Raw genomic sequence first — 19,355 nt, 5'->3', positions numbered from 1 at the left:
CATAAGAGGGTTCACTGTCGGATGAGACTGTTTGATGAAAACATAAATAGTTTTATATAAGTCTGCCTAACCATTTTATAAAGTCTACTCCAATCGTAGACTATAACAATTGTTAAACACAGCGCTTAGTTTGAAGTATAAAAATTTTAAATTTAATTTTCTTCCTTCGCCCTTCTCCCTTCCACACAATTATTCCTTACTCATGAGCTGCTCAGTGTAATTCGTAATTAGTTTTTGTTAGGTTTCTATGGTAGTCTGTGTTCTGTACTCACCCAATCAAGTCTATAAATAATTTGAGGACAGTTTTACGAGTATTCTGGTCCCCATTGATAAAGTGTTGCCTTCTGGGTTTATCGGGCGTACTTCGAACTTTGTTACAATAATCGCAATGCCATTGGCTTGGTTTGCTGCTGCTAGTTGACCTATAAAAAGTACAAGTTTGACACAGGTTATTAAGTAAATGTAACTGGCACACAGCTTGCCAATAAGCACACACACACACACACGCACACACAACTGCGCCTGTACACATAAACAATACTTTATTTACACTGTAATGGCATATAAAATGGCTGCCGTAGCTATTTGCTGCGTATGTGTGTGTGTCCAGTTGTTTAATTTCTACGCTTTTATTTTGCCACATTTTTGTGTGCTGCATTTGTGAGGGGCGTGGCAGGCGCCTTGTGCGCTGCCCTGGCCTGGCTGCTTATTTATTTTCGTAATAACAATAAATAACATTTTTCTTACGTTTTTGCTATGTGTGTTTATTTGTGTGCGCGCGTGTGTGTGCTGGGCTCATTTGCTAAGTTGTTTTATGCGCCTGTCGCTTGTTTTGTGGCTTTTTGACATTATTTGGATTAAGAATATAAATCTTGCTCATGGCTGAACTTTTTTAATATTTTTTTGTCAGCTATCACAACAACAACAGCAACAAGAGCCAAAATAACAAATATACTCATCAAATTTACCTTGGCTCTGCCTGCGGCTCTTATTATTGCAGTTGGGCGATTTGTCTTTGGCAAATACACCAGAGTTTTCCAATCTCCAAGTTTAATTGAAAAGCAACTAAACAAATTTGTCTAACACACAAATAACGAAGAGATAGCAAAATAATCGAAATAAACATTTTAAAAATACAATTTCTATGGTTTCTTGCATAATTAAAACGATGCTCAACGCGCTCCTGTTGCAAAATATTCTTGTATATGTATTTCTATAATTTTGATGCTGGAAAATAACAGACAACGTTGCATTGTTGCTGCCTTGGTTTTATGCTGATGCCCTATAAACTTGTCTTAAACAACTGGGGTATATTTAAAGTATACGAATGTAGATATATTTTCAGACAGCTTAAGGCAGTTCAAGGCATTTGTGGAGTATGGAGCATATATGGCAAGGATAACATTTATCTGTCTTCAATTCCTCCAGTTCTATAATAACCTTTAAAAGGTCTGAATAAAATATATTTGGTATAATTACTCTTAAATAGTATATGCAGATTTAATATTCGTAAGATTTATTTATTTAAGTATACTACAGTCGTTACAGGGCAGCTTCTAGTCTAGCATATGCTGAAAGGGCTCTGTTAAATTCTGCACAATTTATTTGACAATAAAATTGACAGGAATTTCTGTGAAAAATGCATGTTTTGCATGTGAAAAATGGAGAGAAAAATGTGTGAGTACAGGTAAAGCGTAAGTGCCAAAATGTAGTGCATATGCACACCCATGTTTATAGAACGTTGACTCTGCAAAATATATATACATATATATATATATAAGCTTAGCCGAGGCATATCTGGGTAGACGGTTGCGAAATTCGGGACTGCATTAAAAATAGGAGAAAGAAAGGACATTCACATCACAGTCAAGCAGTTCGTGCTGAAGTGTGTGCTAAGAGTTGCTGCTAACAAACGTAAAAATGAAGGCTCACAGACTTAATTGTGCTCATAAATGGGCGCTGCCAAATGAGCTTCTAATGGAGTGAGTTTTTCATGTGGCTCACATATTACAACGTGCATATTTCAATTAGACGTGGCTAATAAAACATAAAAGATGCTCGCTGCCTCACAAGCCGCAGGCATTTAAAACTCACAACCAGCCGCAGCGAGCATCAGCATTAGCAGCAACTGGCTTTGGCCCTTTTTTCAAATGACGTGAACCGAGTGCTGCAAAATAATACCGCAAGGGGGGCCCAAACACATACACAGAGAAAGCGAAAGAGAACGAGAACGAGAACGAGCGGGAGTGAGATAGAGAGGGAAAGAGAGGAGCAGACCAAATAGTAACACATTTTTTGAATTGTGTTTGGCATTTCGAATGAATGAAAAGGCAAATGGGCGCCGGTGCATGAATAGCAAAAATTTCTGCTATGTGTGTGTTGTGCGTGTGTGTGTATCACACACGCACACTTCAAAAGTCCTTTGGCTTTGGCTTAATTAAAAGTTTGGGCGTGCATATCGCGCGCGCAAAGCGGTTGGAAAATTAACAAAATTGCTGAAGGGAAGGTGAAGGGGAGGGGGGGGGGGTTGCTGACTGTTGCTAATGCCGCCCACTGAAATTGCAGCTAAAACGTCGTAACGCCATTAGACTAAGCTGTGCCGCCATTTTGCAATTGCCTAGCTGCCGCTGCACCTGCTTAGTTGGGTGATATGCTGCGAGATGTGAAGTGGGCTGTGCGCTTTGGCAACGGCAGCAGCCATAACATTTTTGCGAAAATCGCAACTACGCTTAAAGCATGCCAAGTAATGGCAGCTAGTTGTGTGCATGTGTGCGTGCGTGTGTGCGTGTCTATAGCTCAGCCAATATGCAGCCCCTCCACCCACTCTCCCCCAGAGCAGACAATGCGACAAAGTAGCGACTGGCTGCTATACATTTTATTGTCTGCCAGCTTTGTTTATGTCATGCGCTACCTTTTCGCAGTCAGTGTGCGATGCGTGGGTGTGTGTGTGTGTGTGTGTGTGCGCGAGTGTACATTTTGCGCAAAACAGGCCAGAAATAGCACATATATGTGTGCGCATTGAAGCTGGCTTTTATCAGCATTTCAATCACAGGACTACCATTTTTAAGGTTTCTATTTTTATACGTTGGCCTATTTATATATCTTACGAAAGGAATAAGTATTAATTCTCGTTCAGTTATGTGAAAACAGATTTATATGTATTATAGCGGTTGGCAGCTTAGAGGCTTACTAATTAAATAATGCGCAAGTCGTATATGTATATTTCTCAGCTCGAAGCGCAGACTTAACGAGTTGCTCAAAACTCAACCGCATCGAAACTCGAGCGGAAAAGTTTTCTATTTCAGAAATGTTTTGGTGGAAAGCATAAAATTATCCTAGCAATTTTGCTAGATGCCAATTTAGAGCTGAGTTTAATTTAATATAGAATAATTTCAGATTTTTTCGTTTTTGAAAAGATTTAAAGAATATATATACTTTATATCGAGGCTATTTAATATTTGGCTATTTTTGTTAAATAATCGTATATTATGTATATGGCAATAATTGCCTCTAAAAGCTTAGCCGGTTATCAGAAAGTGTGTTTCTTAATAGCCTTTTTGTGGCTAAATCGTGGCTATATTTAACATTGAACTAACAACAGCTTTTAAAATATAATACTTGGCATGATGCACAACAATATAAATGCTATAAAATATAGTTGAATGAGCGAATGTCAATTTGATTTCTTGAAGTGCTTAAGTTCCGCTCCAAATCTTGGCCAGCTGCAGCACAAATGCAGGCACTGTCAACTGTTGCTGTTTCCCCTGCAGCTGCTGTAGGGGAGGGCTTTTGGCTTTGGCTGCGGCTGCGGCCAAATCAGACGATGGATCTGCCACACGCTTGGCGGCGCATTGATAGACATAATTGGCCGTGCTCACCGCGGGAGCTGCTGTCCAGGCGACTGTTGCATTGGAGCCATGCAGCTGGTTGGCTGCTGCTGTCGCATGGCTGTCAGCTGTGCGCCGCAAAGCTGTTGGGCCCGCGCAGCTGCCTGTGTCGGCCAACCAGCCAGTGGCTGGCCGCGATGGTTGCCACATGTGGCGTGTGGCAAAGGCCTCAGCTGCTGCCTCCGCCTGCAGCGATTGCCTGAGGCAATGTCCGTTTATTTTCAAAGCTGTGGGCATTCAATTGGGCTGATTTCGGCACCACTTTGGCACAGAAGCAATTGCACCACTTACCCAAACATTGGCTCAGCCACCAAATGCACAGCAAATGCAGCCGCATTATGAGCCAAATTTCTGAATCGATATATGCTTTCGATATTTCCGGCTCAGTTTGGGAGCTGTCGTAAATGTTGCCTGATTAGTTCAAGGACTGCTACTTATTGTTGGGCAAAGTTTATATAATACTTTTTCTTTTGACATGTTTTTCAAAGCTAGCTTCGACGCGTTTTCGCATTCGCTTCTTTTGCATTTTATTTTGAGACGCGTTGTTGTCGCTCTTGGAACTAAATCCATTTAAATTGACGCATTGACAATTGTTTCACCAATTCGATTGCATTTGTTTGTTGTTGTTGCAGTTGTTGTCGCACAAGTGCCACAACTTTTTTGCAATTCAGCTTCTTTGGCGATTATACTCTGCCATTGAGGTGTACGCACATTTTATTATTGACTTTGCCAAAACTCTTGGATTGGATTTGGGATGTATGGTACTTTATCTAAAGGTTAGTCAGAGAAGTGATTAAACAATTTATCCGATACTAAATCTAAGCTCAACTATTCAGTTTCTAACAATTCACGCCCGTGAGCGGAAAATGAATGGAAATCGATTTCGTACAAATTTATTTTATACTTTACACGCTTACTTTAAAGAAACTTTTGAGGGTCACATGACCTGAAAGTTTCCCCACTTTTATTTAAATCGAATCGAGGCATATTCACCCATACGCGTGAAAAATGAATGGAAATGTGATGCATAACATTTATTTTAAATATGCATTGCAAGTGCAGTTTCAAAAGTGAGTTTAGACATTTAGAATTTGATGAAAATCAGTAAGACGAAAGACTATGAAGAGTATTTCTTCTTAGACACTCTCTTAAGACTAGCTCATCTCTTGATTTTCGTTTATTTTTTGCGCTTTTTTCTTGGGGTATTTTTGTTGCTCAACCATTTTGACAACTGCTCACTGTAAATGTTGCCGTTTGTTGCCGTTGTTTCTGTTTTTGCAGCTGACTGGCACTTGGCTTAAAGTTCGTCTTGGGCTCACTCAGCTTTTAGTTTATTTTCAGCTCGCTTCCTTCTTTTTTTTTTTAGTAGTTTTCGCTGCTTTGCATAGCCAGCTAGTTTATCAAAACATTTTCAAGTTGAAGTGCGGCTGCAAAAACAATGCGCTCAGGGCATCGATTTTCTCAAGTGCATAAAGAAGCTTGGGTGGGGCTAGCGGGCGACATGGGTGCTGTGAAAACAACTCAATGCATGGCACTTAAGCAGCTCAAACAACAACAACAACAACAACAACAACAACAAATGTAGCACTTGCCATTTGGTTTGAAGGTGCAGAAACTTCCATGACACCAGAATGCAATTTGTGTGTGCGTCAAAGTTTGTGCAGCATTTACTTGCCAGCGTCTGTTGTTGCCACGGATTGTGTGTGTGTGTGTGCGTAAGTGTGTTCGTGGGAGTATTTGTGCAATCAGTCAGAGCCAGTGGCAAGGCAAGGCAACGCAAGGCAAAACAAGACCAGACTAGGCACTCTGCCAAGCAGCTTAAGCACTACTATTTGAACGTATATGAATTATGCCTCTATCTATCCCACCATTCATGGCCAAAACCAAACACAATTCTTGCCACACGCTGCGCTCTCTCTCTCTCTCTCTCTCTCTCTAATTCATTGAAACACAAGCGCAAAGCATAAACTTTAGTCAATATAATTATGCAGTAGCAGCAGCAGAAAATGCAACTGCAACTGTAAATATAATATCTGGATACCTTGGGATACACGAGTAAATGGGCGAGGTGAGTGTAAGAAATATATGGAAGCTGAGGCATGATTTTAAAATGTAAATGTAAAATGTATAAATATGATTTCGTAGCTTCAATAATTGACAAAAATAAAATGTTTTATTTCCACAGATTTTTCACACTCGCGAACGGAACTTTTCGTAACCATAATCTTCCGTTAAATCATAATCAAAGCAGAAAATAGAAATATATATAATATGTATGCCAAACAGAATGTATGGAAATTTAAGCCCAATTTAATACAGATAAACTTTAAAAAGTGTTAATAACCAGAATAACCCACGAATCCATCATCTCAGTTATCAATTAACTAATTTTATCAGAGCGGAGCTAAAGCCCAATAGAATAGAAAATAATTGAAGCATTTGTAATCTTATTAGCTTAATCTTTAGACTTATTAAACTACCCACGCATTATGCATGCCTGGGTTGGAGTATCTCTGTGCCGTGGGCTGACTTATCGAGCAACCGGCTCGTGCCGTCACGGAAACAAAGCTGGCAAACGCTTGGCACGTGCATTTCATATGATAAATGTTGTCGGTGTCGTTGTCGTTGTTGCTGTTGTTGTTGTCGTTGTTGTTGTTGTTGTTGTTGCTGTTGTTGCTGTTGGTGTTGGCGTCGTCATTGTCGTTGTCGCCTTTGCCTCAGTCGCGCCGCTGATTATGCAGCGCAGTCGCTGCCAATGCCAGAGTCGGTTATGCCACGGATGACAAAAAAACCTGCCTCGACTTCCTACGTTCGCCTAGGTATATCTTTTTATTGCACTCGCGCTCAAAAATAAACCGCAAAATGAGCTGGACGTGAGCGAGTGAAAGAGAGCGATAGGGAGACATAGTAATAGAGAGAGAGAGAGAGAGAGAGCAGCGTATTATTAGCTGCTCCTCGCTCTTGCGCTATGTCTCCACGCCGCGGCTTAGTTTGTATGCGGCGTCAGGTTTCGTTGTGTGTTAAATTTACGCTGACATGCGCTAACTAGCTGTATGTGTGTGTGTGTGTGCGTGTGTCTGTATATGTGTGTGCCGCACGTTGCCATTGTAACTTGCAACTTAAATGCGCACGTGACGCTGCCTCTGCTGCTGCTGCTTTATTGCGTGCACTGGTGAAAATTAAGAAGGTTCCATGCTTTTCCCCCTACCTACCTACCTACCTACCTAACTACAACACACACACACACACAACTTGTTGTGACACAGTTCGTGGATGACAAATATGCATTGAGATGTTTTTAAGATAAGTTCCACATACGCATACACCGTGGCTGCAATCTGATAAGTTCTCTGATCGAGGCAACATCACGTATACGCCAAGCTGTTCAACTATTTTGTTAAATAAGTTACACTTCTATCTGCTCAAAGTTTCATTTATAAATTGCATATCTCCCTTCTCGACATGACATTACGTATACGCCATGTTGTTTGTATATTTCTCTCTCAACTTCTTCTACATTTCTCTCTGCACGAGATATACTTTAATGTGTGCCCAAGGCAATATTAAGTATACGCCTTAGTATTAACTTGTTATAGGAAATAAAAAACAAACACACTTCTCTAATATTGCACTGCTCTCTGCTGGCTGTTACAATACTTTGTTCGATTTAAGATAAATTGCATTGGTGTCTGCTTAAGCTAACGCATACGCATTACGCATACGCAGCATTGGTCTTTGATGCAATCAGCAAAGCGCTTAACACGCGCCTTCCATAGACGACAATCAGGCTGAAGGTTTTATAAGGCGTGTGTCCTTGACACGCCTCGCAGCCCCAATACTTAAATTCCTGACAACTTCAGATCGAAATTGCGCAAACAACAAAAACGAAAGAGAAGTAAAACCAAAAATAAAAATGCAGCGGAACAACAACAGCAACAACAACAACAACAACAAAATCAACAACGACAACGTTGTCGACATTGGAATTATAATCAGAAAACTGCGCGCAAACAGAAATTGAAAGTCAACATGGCTGATGGAGGAGCCGAAGCGCTAGGATATTGAAATCAAATCACAGCGTCGTCAAATGCATTTAAGGCTATTTGCATTGCATTCCAGCTGTAGGGCGGATCTGCCTCCATCTCCTGCTCGCCTCTATCCACGCCCACGGCTCCTGTCATGTTGCTGTCGTGGTTCACGCCTCGCTGCACTTTGCGTGCGCCTTGGCATGTGTCTCTTAATTTTTCATACTTCTCCACACCCCAGTCCCCATTCCAACCCCTTCCTGAATTCCCAGTCGCTGTTGTCATTGCTGCTGTTTGCATGTCTGGATAGGAAAATTGATTTTTATCGCCTTGGGTGATGCGTTTGACTGACGCGCGCTGCTCTTCATTCAATACCCAGTTGTTTTCCTCTCTCTTGTTGCTGTTGTTGTCATAAAAGTGGCAAAACTATCTACAGCTGCTCGAATTCGGTCTTAAGTTTGCAAAGCACAATCGATATACAACTGCTTAAAGCAGACTGTATCAAATATATTTTGAAAACAAATAAAAATACTTATTTATTTGGTTTTTACTATGATTGCCTAATAATAATAAATAATAATCAGACATATCCTGAGCAGAGGGAAAAACTAATTCGTACTTCTTACTCACAATTCCCAACTAGATTTCTACTGAAAATTGAAAGGTCTGAAGCCGAATACATAATCGTATGTTAAATAGAATGTTGCTAAAGTATAAACGTTTCTTATTTCAATTCTATGAATTAAATTGTTGAAAATTAACTTGTTAAGTAAGAATCGTGCCCAAATCAAGTGTAAGATTTATTGGTCAAAGTTTAACATGATACGAGATTATTAGCTGTCGCCTTTCGCCTTTTCGACCTTGGTTAAATATATTGTTTCAGTGAAAAGTTCTTTTTATACTTTCATTAAATAACAATTCAATTAAACTCAAAGTAAGTATAACAAATAAAATATTTGCATTTCCTTTGGTATATTATAATGCAATTTCCACAATAATTGCTCAGCAATTTGCAGGCTCAGCAATTTGAATGCAACATTGACTGCAATTGGCCAGTCAAAGCTCTTTATTTAAATTATATTCATTCAATTTGGCAGTTTTGCTGAACTTTTAATTCGCCTGTCGCACCGCTCATTTACACCAATCTGTTAACAATTCATGAGCACTTTGTGTGGCCGGTGGCTTTTATGACATTCGAAATTAATAAAGCGCATATCCTGTTCAGTGTTTCAGTGAACCCGCTTGTTAATAAATAAATAACATCAACATTTGTGCTTCACACATTTAGCCATTTAATAAACACAAAAGCACGACAAAGGAAAATAATCAAATCAATATAAAAAAAAAACATAAATGGAAAATAATTTTCTACAGCTGGTTGACACCCACAAATTAATAATGAATATATGGCATGAATATATTTCAATTGTTGCACTCAATTGTTGTTTATAAGCACTTAAAAAAATATCAAATAAATAAATAACCCAACTGCATGTCCAGTGGAGAGTGCTCGAAGAACAGTTGCCCTGTTAACAAAAGCATCAACAAAAGCGTTATAAATTTTTGTACTAACTAGAGATGAAAAAGTTATCAAAGAATATATTTTTTATTAGCTTGTCAAAAGCACATTGTTCAGTGAAAAAACGAAACAAATTGCTGATACATTAATTGATATTCATATATTCGCTAGGAGATTTTGTTGTCTCTTTTTTATACCCCTTAAAAGTACATTTATGGTTATAGCTACTGGGTATAAAAACAAAACAAAGGCAATTTAAACGCATCACTTGCTTTTATTTTATTTTACTATCACAGCATAAATGATTAACAATAATTATTCATTAATGCGCAACAAATGCATAAAAAATTGAATGCACTTTCGTGCGGGTTGTGGCAGCTGCCTTTCATATTATGCGTATACGCCAGGTGCGCTTCATTAATTCGATCTTTTTTCTTAAAAAAAACCTCTTGATAGCCGGCGAAAACGTGAGAGCAAAGTGCGGAATAGCTATTTTTCATATATTACGCATACGCCATGTGCCTTAAGCCAAATATTTTCATTGATTTTTTTAGTTGGCAAAGTGTGGCGCAGTCGATATCGTTAATTAAAAATTCTATATAGTACATAAAACAACACAAAATTGAGCTTAAGCTTAAAGCCCTACGGAGTTCAAAAAGAAGAAAACTTCACCCAACTGCAACCCTTTTAATTGAACATTTTTAATTTATGCATAATAAAAACTGATTTACCGTCGCAAAATACAAACAAAATCCAAAAAAAAGAACAAGGTGCAACTTTTAACTTTGATGCTTTTTATGACTGACCCAAAAAAAATGATGAGCCATAAAAGCGCACAAGGTGCGAATCTAACTGTGTGTGTGTGTGTGTGTGTAAAAGACAAGAGAAAAAGCGCGAGCTCTTTAGCTAGCTAGCTAGGGAAAACTTTTGTGCAACTTTTAGATTTTAGTGCCGAGCAGTCGGTCTATTTTATGGTATTTAAGTGGCCATGAATTTGCCAGCCAGAGAGCAGGCAGGCGAAAAGCCAGCGAGCAGCAGCTACAATTGAACCGCTGGCCAGAGGGCACACTCGCTGCCAGAAATATGTGCATGTGGCAGCAAGAGGCACAGTTGCCTTGCTTCTTATTGTTGTTGCTGTTGTTGTTGTTGTTGTTGTTGTGGTTGTTGAGGCAACGCTGGTGGCGTTGCTGGTGGTGCTCGTGGCGCTGGTTGCTGCGGTCAGTTTTGCTTTGGGTTTTCAATTGGTTGGTTTTGATTACCAGCTGCAGGTTAAATCCAAAATTGGAGCTACACCCATGGCCGGCGAGTATGTTTTACAAATTGCTTTGGGTTGGGATGTGGCCAAACTTTAAATTGATTCAACTGCGAGAGATTCGATTTAATATTTGTTGCCATATAAAAATGAGCTTGATAGAAAGGTGGAAATCCTTGTGGGCTGTTTGAAAATACATAGATATATATATATGTATATATATAAGTAGTATATATATTAATATTATTATATTAATATATTTTTATGTATTATATTAAAGTCCATACAATAATTATGATTTTTATAATTTCTTTATTTTGATGCTACTATACAAGCTGATTTTGTTAATTTATCATTTGTATTTTATTTCGAGCAATTTAAATTAAATTTTAGATCAAATTTTAAATAAATATATTGTATAAAATATAAAAATTCAGCATTGCAGAAGACCTCATCTGTATCTATTACACTTAATTTCAAATCCCTAATCCATGTCAACTCATTATTTTGAACAAATATCAATATATAATTAGCTTGACATCGGCAAAGTGCACAGTTTCATGACAAATTTTTCATGCGATTACAAATGATGCACAAATAGCGTGCAGGACAATGCATCACAGCCGGGCAACTGTTGGTAAGGGGTTTAGGGGTGGTTAACAGGGATTTTGGTAGCTGGGAGCCTGCGAGCTGGGCAGCCATTTTGCATTGCATTGCCAAGCTGACAAGTGCTGGGAAATGACGAAGATGCATGGCTGGCAACAGTGAAAGGAGCTGCAGACGGAAATGGAGATATGGAGATGGGGCATGTTGCAGTGACAACAAGCCGCCAGAAGCTGCAGCTGAAAGACAGACACAATCACACGCACGCACACACACACACAAATACATGCACACAATAGCACACACTTACACAGCTCATCCTGTATGCCAGTACGGCTGCTGCTGCTGTGTCCTGGCACCCTCGCATCCTCGCATCCTGGCCAACTGCAGCTGCTTGTTTGGGATTTTCACATGCGCTTGTTACACTGCGCCTGACGTTGATGTGACGTGCAACACATTAGTCTAATGAAACATGTTTTTGTTTTTTTGTTTGCTTCTTCTTTTCTTGGTCTACCCACTCGGTCTGTTTGTGTTGGTTTTGCGCCCTGCCAATCATTGTGGTTAGCCCTGTCAACCTTGCTGTTGTTGCTTTCGACGAGCATCTAACCTTGCTCTAAATTTATCAATTTAATAGACATTTTATGATCCCAACCATTATCTCACCTGTTTTAATTATATTTGTTTTGACTGCCGCACAGCTCATGAAAATGTGTTGCCTACTTTTTGGCGGCCAACGCAAACATTCAACTTTAATTGCAGCCATAAATATTTTGAATACCCTAACATAACAAAGTCTGTAAAATTGAGTGTACTTCGATTGGGAAATTAAGTAAATAGTTTATGATATTGCTAAAGATAAACTAAAAAGCTTAAATGAGTATTTAAGAGGGAAACAAATACTCATATCACAAATTTTCTTCTGAATAATATTATTGAAATATATATAAATTTGTATTATAAAGAAAATAAGACCGCGCTAAGTTTTAATATTTTAGAGCATTAGCTATTCTATGAGTTTTGCTTTTGCTTTTTTTTCCGTTTTTGTAGGGCTTCAGCTGGCCGCCACGTGCCGACAGCAGATTGTGAGCTTAGCTTGGCCACCTATTGCGCTCCGTTGAGAATTAATTTTGTTTTTGAATGGTTTTGTAATTAAAATGCGGACAGCGCTTGGTGGCAAAGGTAACAGGTAAGAGGCAGCCAGCAAGAAAGGTGGCAAGCATAAGATTCCGTGTTTTAAAGATTTAGTCGCAATTAAGTTTGAAGTATTTGCACGAGCTTCGATTGACAAACTGTCACGCGGACTAGCTGACAAACTGCCTAAATGACTGACGGTGCGGCTGATGAACTGCAACTCTGAGATAGAGAGCCAGTTCTCAGAATTCTTTTTGGCTTTTTGAGCTTCAAACTTCAAAACAATTTAAGGCCTCAGCCCCCAACCCTACCTTCCTATCCGCCGGGTGGCTGCTGTCAATTGCTGTCGCCCCCAGCCGAGTCCCGAGTCCCGAATCCCGAGTCTCTGGAGGAGCTTTCGGCTCGAGCAATTTGGTTTTGTATTATGCAAAGGAAATACTGTCACTGGAAATGTCCTTACCTGCCTAACGTAGTCGTTGCCAATGCCATTTCCCTTGGTCCATAAATCAACTCAAGTGCCTACGCCCCAGCTGATTTATTTTTGCACTGCCAAGTCGTTCGTTACTTGAAGGCTGGATAGGGGGCAAAGAGGAGCTGGGGGCCCAGGCATTTGGCTAAAATATTTAACCGGCACTTGTGCACAACGATTCCAGTTGCCATTCGTTGTTGTTTTCCGCCTCGGCCTCGGCCTCGGCCTCTGTCTCTGCCTGCCTTGAATTTTCTTTATTGTCTCACTCTCTTTTTTTGTTGTGTTTTTATTAAATTCTCAAGTGGCATTCGCAAGCGAATTTCCACAGTGCGCTGCCCTTTTTCCATTTGTTTTCTTTGCTATTTTCCAGCCAAAAAGTTTCTTTGTCAATTTCCCGTATAATGCACAATAATAATACGAAGAAGTTAAAGAAGCAGCCGCTGTTGCTCGAGTTGAACTTGAATTAGAAGCGGGGTCAGAGGAGCAACAGCAGCAGCAACAGCAGCAGCAGCAGCAGCAACAACAGCTACAACAATTTGTGGCAAGTGATTACCTTAGGCATTTTGCGGCTCGCAAATTGCGCCGAGCTCAAGGGTATGCCACAGCCTCTTAAGCTGCCATTGTTGTTGTTGTTTTTTTTGTTGTTCTTCGTTTTATTTGCTGTAGCTAACGTGCTAGCAGATCAGCATCAGCATCCGCATCCGCATCCGCATTTCCCATAGGCGAACAGCAAATTTTAATTTTTAATTTCGTTGCGCATAATAAAAATAACGTTAGAGACACAAGCACAGCATGGGGCAGCCGCAGCACGTGTCCTGTGTCCTGCGAACAGCCGACTAAAGCAGCATTAACGCCAATGGACACTTAACGGACATCCATTTGAATGTAAATTAAACAGCTAATAGCTTATTCAGGGCCAAATCCATGAAATCAAATAATGAAATCAACAAAAATTGTTGTTAAATACAAACGAGATACTACAACCAACGAGGCCTGAACGGACAATATATACTTATATTGATCTGTTTACATATAAATATATATGTATATAAAAACAAAATAAATAACAATACATATTTGTATATAAAGCAGTGTATAGCTAAGCATATTTATGCATGTAACTTGGTATATTATTTGTAATTATATTTTAAGCTTTTGCATTATTTTATAGCGCTCGCAAACGCTGCCCTAAAAAGTATGCTTTATTTATTGTACGCCAATTATTTTGGTTAATTTTAACGACATACCACGCAAGCTATTTAAAAATGTTAGGTAATTTTTGAAAAACCATCTGTAGCTTTGAGCGAAGACTAATTTGTTGAATAATAGGAAACAGCTGCAATTAAAGCGTCGGTTAGCAATCGGAATAGCAACAACAACAACTACAGCAACAGCTGTAAACAAAACTATCCACAGCACAAAAACAACAAACAAAAAGTTCGTATAACTGCACGTGAAATTGAATTTCGGTGCCAACAGAACTAGACAATTCAGATAGGGGATGTAATTAGACGAGAAATTACGTGTCTGTGTGTGTGCCTAAACAATAACATGTCAGGTGAACTAATTACAAAAGTGTGTTTGTCAGGCAGCTGTTTGCATACGCCTTTGCCTGCACAAAAATAGAGCCAAATGTAAAAGGATGCCAGTGTCAGATATACACGCACTCACACCCACACACACACACACACACACACACACACAAACAGAAAGGCAGCCACTGCAGGCAACTAATGAGATTTTGATAGGAATTGTTGCTGAGTGCAGCGCCCGAGACTGATGAAAGCTTCAAATTGTTGACAGCTGCCTGATTATTAGTGGATTCCTTTGTCAGGCAACGCGTGAAATTTGCGAACAGGCAAAATGGAAAGCGCGGCGTGTGCAGCAGCGGGGAAAAAGTGGAGGCAGCGTAAGTCAGTTGACAAAGAGCATCATTTATGAAGCAACGACGAAATGTGTTTGTCACACTGCATGTGAGTGAAGGCCAAAAGAAATTGCATTTCATGCACTGCCAAAAATATTAGCTTTCAGCTTTTGCGTAAGAAAAACATTGCACGGATAATAAAAAATGCTATCATTTAAATACATATTTATGTAATTTAAATACATTAATACATTTTTCATTTTCATTTTTTCTCCCATTCTCTCTACTCACTCATGGCTATGCCCAAACGATTTTCAAAATAAATTATATGGTTTTTAAAAAAAAAAAGTTGCATATTGTTGTTTTCCGCCATTTTTTTCACATTGGCGAGTGAAATTTCCAAAAGACCCGTCCTACTCTTTTCTCTCTTATCGCATAAGGTGAGCACAATACAAATTTCAGCTTTCCTTATCTAAATTCTTAATTAATTTTGTGATCATATATTTTTACTTAAAATCTTTTTCAGCAAACGTTTTCTCTTAAAGAAAAGCTTTACATAATTTTGTATTCTTCCTCCAACAAAATTTAATTAGTCATATGCTTGACTCTTTGCTCTGATCTGTTAGGTTGCATATTTCTTTTTGTTTTGTGTGTGTTGCATGTGGCAGACACAGAAGCCTGCTATAACAGTAAAGAATCTTAAGTTAATTTCTTGACTAAATAAATAAAAGCTCTTTTCTTACTCTATTTCATCCTACTTTGTGAAATATTTGCAACCACTTTGGCAAAATAGTTGGCAGAAAATTGCGCTTGCCCCAGACACCGCTCTACCCGTTAACCCTTAACATGTTTCTTTTTTGTAGCAACAACATGCAACTGACTGACATCGTTTTGTGCGGCAAGAGCTGTTGTTGTTGCTGCTGTTGGCCAAGTTGCATGAACTGCGCCCGCTTAGCTTTCATCTTGGCTCAAAGTCTTGGCTGTTGCAGCACCTGCGGCAACTGCTGATATAAATCTGAGCCGCTCCTTTTGCGCAAACTTTGCCAAGCAGCGGATTGCATTCTCTGGCATGCGGCATGTGGCATGCAGCATGGGGTATGCGTCTGGCGACTGGCCTAAGTGTTATTTACCTTTTCTCTTTGTTGCCCTGGCAAGGGCCAGCGCCTTGGGACATGCAGCATGAAAAGTTCATCTGAACTTAACTGCGCTTCTCTTTTGCTCCCAGTTACAGTGAGAATTCTCATGGCAACAGTTGCTCAATGTTTGTGCTGCATAATTAAACAATTGTCTGGAAAATTGTGTTCCAACTTAGACGGCGCAGTGGCACAGTGGCCCAGACGCAAACACATCCGTCAAGTGGCCAAGTGCTGAATACTTCCTGATTTATATGTTTAAACATTTTGGCAGCCTAAGAAGCATGAAGTCGGGCTTAGAAATGGCCCTTTGCTTGCTTTAATGAAATGAACATAACGAAGTGGACATAAATAAAAGGTTGCAACATTATTGCAAAGTTCCTTAATCAATATTTAATAGACTTAACTGCCCTAATCTATCTAATATAATTAACAAATTGCCAACATGTACTCTATCTCAAACTTTAATCAGGCTAATAGCACAGCGTCAAGAGCACAATGGTTACACAGCTTCGCTATCATTAACAATATCAAGAACAGAATCAACAATAACAGCAGCAATAATTAATCTGGCGGTCATGTAATAACCGCCATTAAACTAAACAAACAAAATTCAACGTTCGACGTTTGCCATTTGTGCATAAATTTCAATTTGACGAGCCAAACCCCGACCTATGCCGTGTATTGGCAATTAAACGGCTGCCCGTTGGCGAACCGCAGCAACAGCCGTGGGAATTGTATTTTGTAAATAATATAGCCGGGCCAAATGTTTAATGACATGAAATTAATGCGCAAGCATCAGCAACAATGATGCCATATGGAGGTGTGTTCCTGCTTCCACGTGTTCAGGTCAAATGTTAATGACATAAGCCCCAAGGGGAGTTCTTTTATAAATACGCTGCGTATACTCGATATCGATATATGCGGTGTATACCCTTTCAGCTGGCTGAGCTTTGCTGCCATCACTCTATGAAAGTGTGCGACAGTTGGCATTCAGGCTAGAGATGAGCGCGTGCTAAGGTTTGAAAAAATTACCCCCTAAATATATTAAGAGATATCTCTGTGCGCAGGCAAACTATCCTTTATAATATTCCAAGTCTTAAATCTTTTACTGCACCAAAAATATTGCACTCGTACAAGCAAAAAGTATAAACTCTTTTTGTGTTTTGAACAAGTATAAATATATTTTAGAATTTTATTAACATTATACAAAATGAAAAGAGATTCTTATTTGTTTATAAGAACATTGCGTAGAAACATTTCGATGTATTCGAGAAAATCTTTGAGCTATTTTCGTGCTTATCTGCTTAACATTGTCACGCACGAACCACGCCGCATGTCGTGTTTTTTTTTTACTGACGCAAACAAACACAACTCAGCAATATGTTACCCTGTCTCCAATCCACACACACACACGAAGACACACACATGTGTGCTATGTTATTATTTTCCTCGAATTTTATGAGTTGACTGTGGGCGTGGCCCAAATGGCGCAAACAATTGGCGCCAGTTTGTTTGAATTTCAGCTAGCAACTCGTAAATAAGTATATATTTTGCTTTTTGCCGCAATTTGCGTCCAACAACAACAACAACAATAGATTCACAGTTACGGTTTCAGATTTCATTTTTGGCTGCGGGTGGGCACGACGAAGAGGCCCGAAATTTTTATTGTCCAGCCAAAAGCGAGGAAATACGCATGAAATTAGATTTGCTTCATCGAATTGATTTCATTTGTTTTGATTTGTTTCCGAAAATACGCAAATTGGATACGAAACCAAACACCAACACACACACTCGCACACGCATACACACACACACACACACACACACACACTGTGAGTAGTTGCCATGGCTGAAATGAATACATTTTGGTCAAATGGTTGAGATTCGAGCATTGTCGTCGAGTTGGGGGCGTTGACATGGGGCGTTGCGGTTTCTATTGACTGAATGGAAAGGCAGTCAAGCCCCAAAGAAACCCCTCCAAATCCACCAGCCCACACGCACACACACACACATTTACACTGACTCATTTTGGCCTAGTCTGACTTTTAGTAGTTTTCGCTGCCGCTGCTGTTGCTGATGCTGTTGGCAATTGAGCGATCAACACTTGGCAGCTTGTGTTGGCATTAAAGTGTCAGCAGATACATATACACATACATATCTGCTATATATACACACACACACACACATTTTTTGCGGCATATAGTCGGTGATTTGGGCCGCATGCGGCTTAATGTGCCAAGCGTTAAGACACCAAAACCGAGCCAAGCAAAACAAAAAGTTGCCGCTCAATCAACTGGCCAAAATGCTAGAAGCATGGCCAAATCTAAACCCTTTTTGGCTTGTCCATTTACGCTGCTTGGGGGATTTACAGATCAGCGGCTTAAATGACCCACGGGCTGTGGGCAATGCCTGCCCTTTAAGTGCCTGTCGGCAACTTTTTCTGTGAACAACTTAGTCAAGACATGGGCACTTGATGACCCAATTAATGGCACACTCTAAAAACTTATTTGTTGTCAACTTTTATATATGTATGTATAAATATTTTTTCGACTTGTTCGGCTCATTATAAATAAAAAATGGAAGCAGCCCTCGCCCAAAAACGAACCCATTCAAAAACTAATCATTATTGAAAACGTGTGCGAAAAAGAGAAACTTTTTGCAGGTCCGCCCAGTCCCAGTCGCATTACCGGCAAACAAGGGGCCCTAAGCTGACAAGAAAGTCTGTCCAAACTTCTAACGAAATAGCTTTGGTCAAATTGTTTTATTGTCCTTTTGTGTCCTTTCTGGCAACGCCCACACATCCTTCTGGCTGCGCCAACATTGTTTGGCGCTAAAAACTCTCAAAGGATTTCTGCCCGGCGTTCGGTTGCCAAGAGCCAAGAGCAAAACACACTTTTGTGTTTGCACAGGATTATTCGATGTAGAAGAATCGCATTTAATATTAAATTACCATATTGTGGGCTGGAAATGTGTGTATTCACGCCGGGACTTCGAATCATAATGTGACCATGGAGGACAACTTAACGAATGTAAAATGGATATGTGTTAAATGAACGTGATTTGCAAAACAAATTAATACATATATTTTTAAACCAATACTCAAAGTACAATCAGTTCTTTGAGCATTTAAAAATATAATGTGACCATGGATGTTGAATTGAGGATGGAAACAAACAAAGGTAACAAAGGCATTTAGCTGATTGTAAAGAAGGATAGACACCAAATCCATTTTCACACTGTACAGAGTGGGATCTGTGGTAAAGTGAACATGGATGTCAACAGTGTACAGTTTGGAATTCATTTAATTATTTGGCAACTTTTCACACCTGTCATTTGCCACATCATAACGTAGATAAATGTTGCAATAGAGCTTTGCTAATCAAATAAGAAATAGAAAGTAAAGTACGGCTAAGTCTTGACATCCAGTTTAAAAATTTAATTTGTTCAGATATCCATTCATAAGTAACAC

The 19,355-nt window shown here is 39.5% G+C and overlaps 1 protein-coding gene across 1 annotated transcript; it reads right to left on the bottom strand.

The window, feature by feature from the left end:
- Nucleotides 1-3,537: 3,537 nt before the first annotated feature.
- Nucleotides 3,538-4,337, bottom strand: LOC135435409 (uncharacterized). The gene is made up of 2 exons (XM_064692448.1): nt 4,179-4,337; nt 3,538-4,114 (listed from the first exon to the last, which is right to left on the bottom strand). The coding sequence occupies exons 1-2, from the start codon at nt 4,222-4,224 to the stop codon at nt 3,696-3,698; spliced, it is 465 nt and encodes a 154-aa protein (XP_064548518.1). The 5' UTR covers nt 4,225-4,337; the 3' UTR covers nt 3,538-3,695.
- Nucleotides 4,338-19,355: the final 15,018 nt, after the last annotated feature.

This window comes from Drosophila montana, unplaced genomic scaffold (genome assembly GCF_035044405.1).
Source record: "Drosophila montana isolate Dmon_TW-CO22-7 unplaced genomic scaffold, ASM3504440v1 contig_1505_1, whole genome shotgun sequence".
Taxonomy (NCBI): domain Eukaryota; kingdom Metazoa; phylum Arthropoda; class Insecta; order Diptera; family Drosophilidae; genus Drosophila; species Drosophila montana.
Note: the sequence above shows the minus strand (reverse complement) of the source record. Positions and strands in the feature narration are given on the sequence as shown.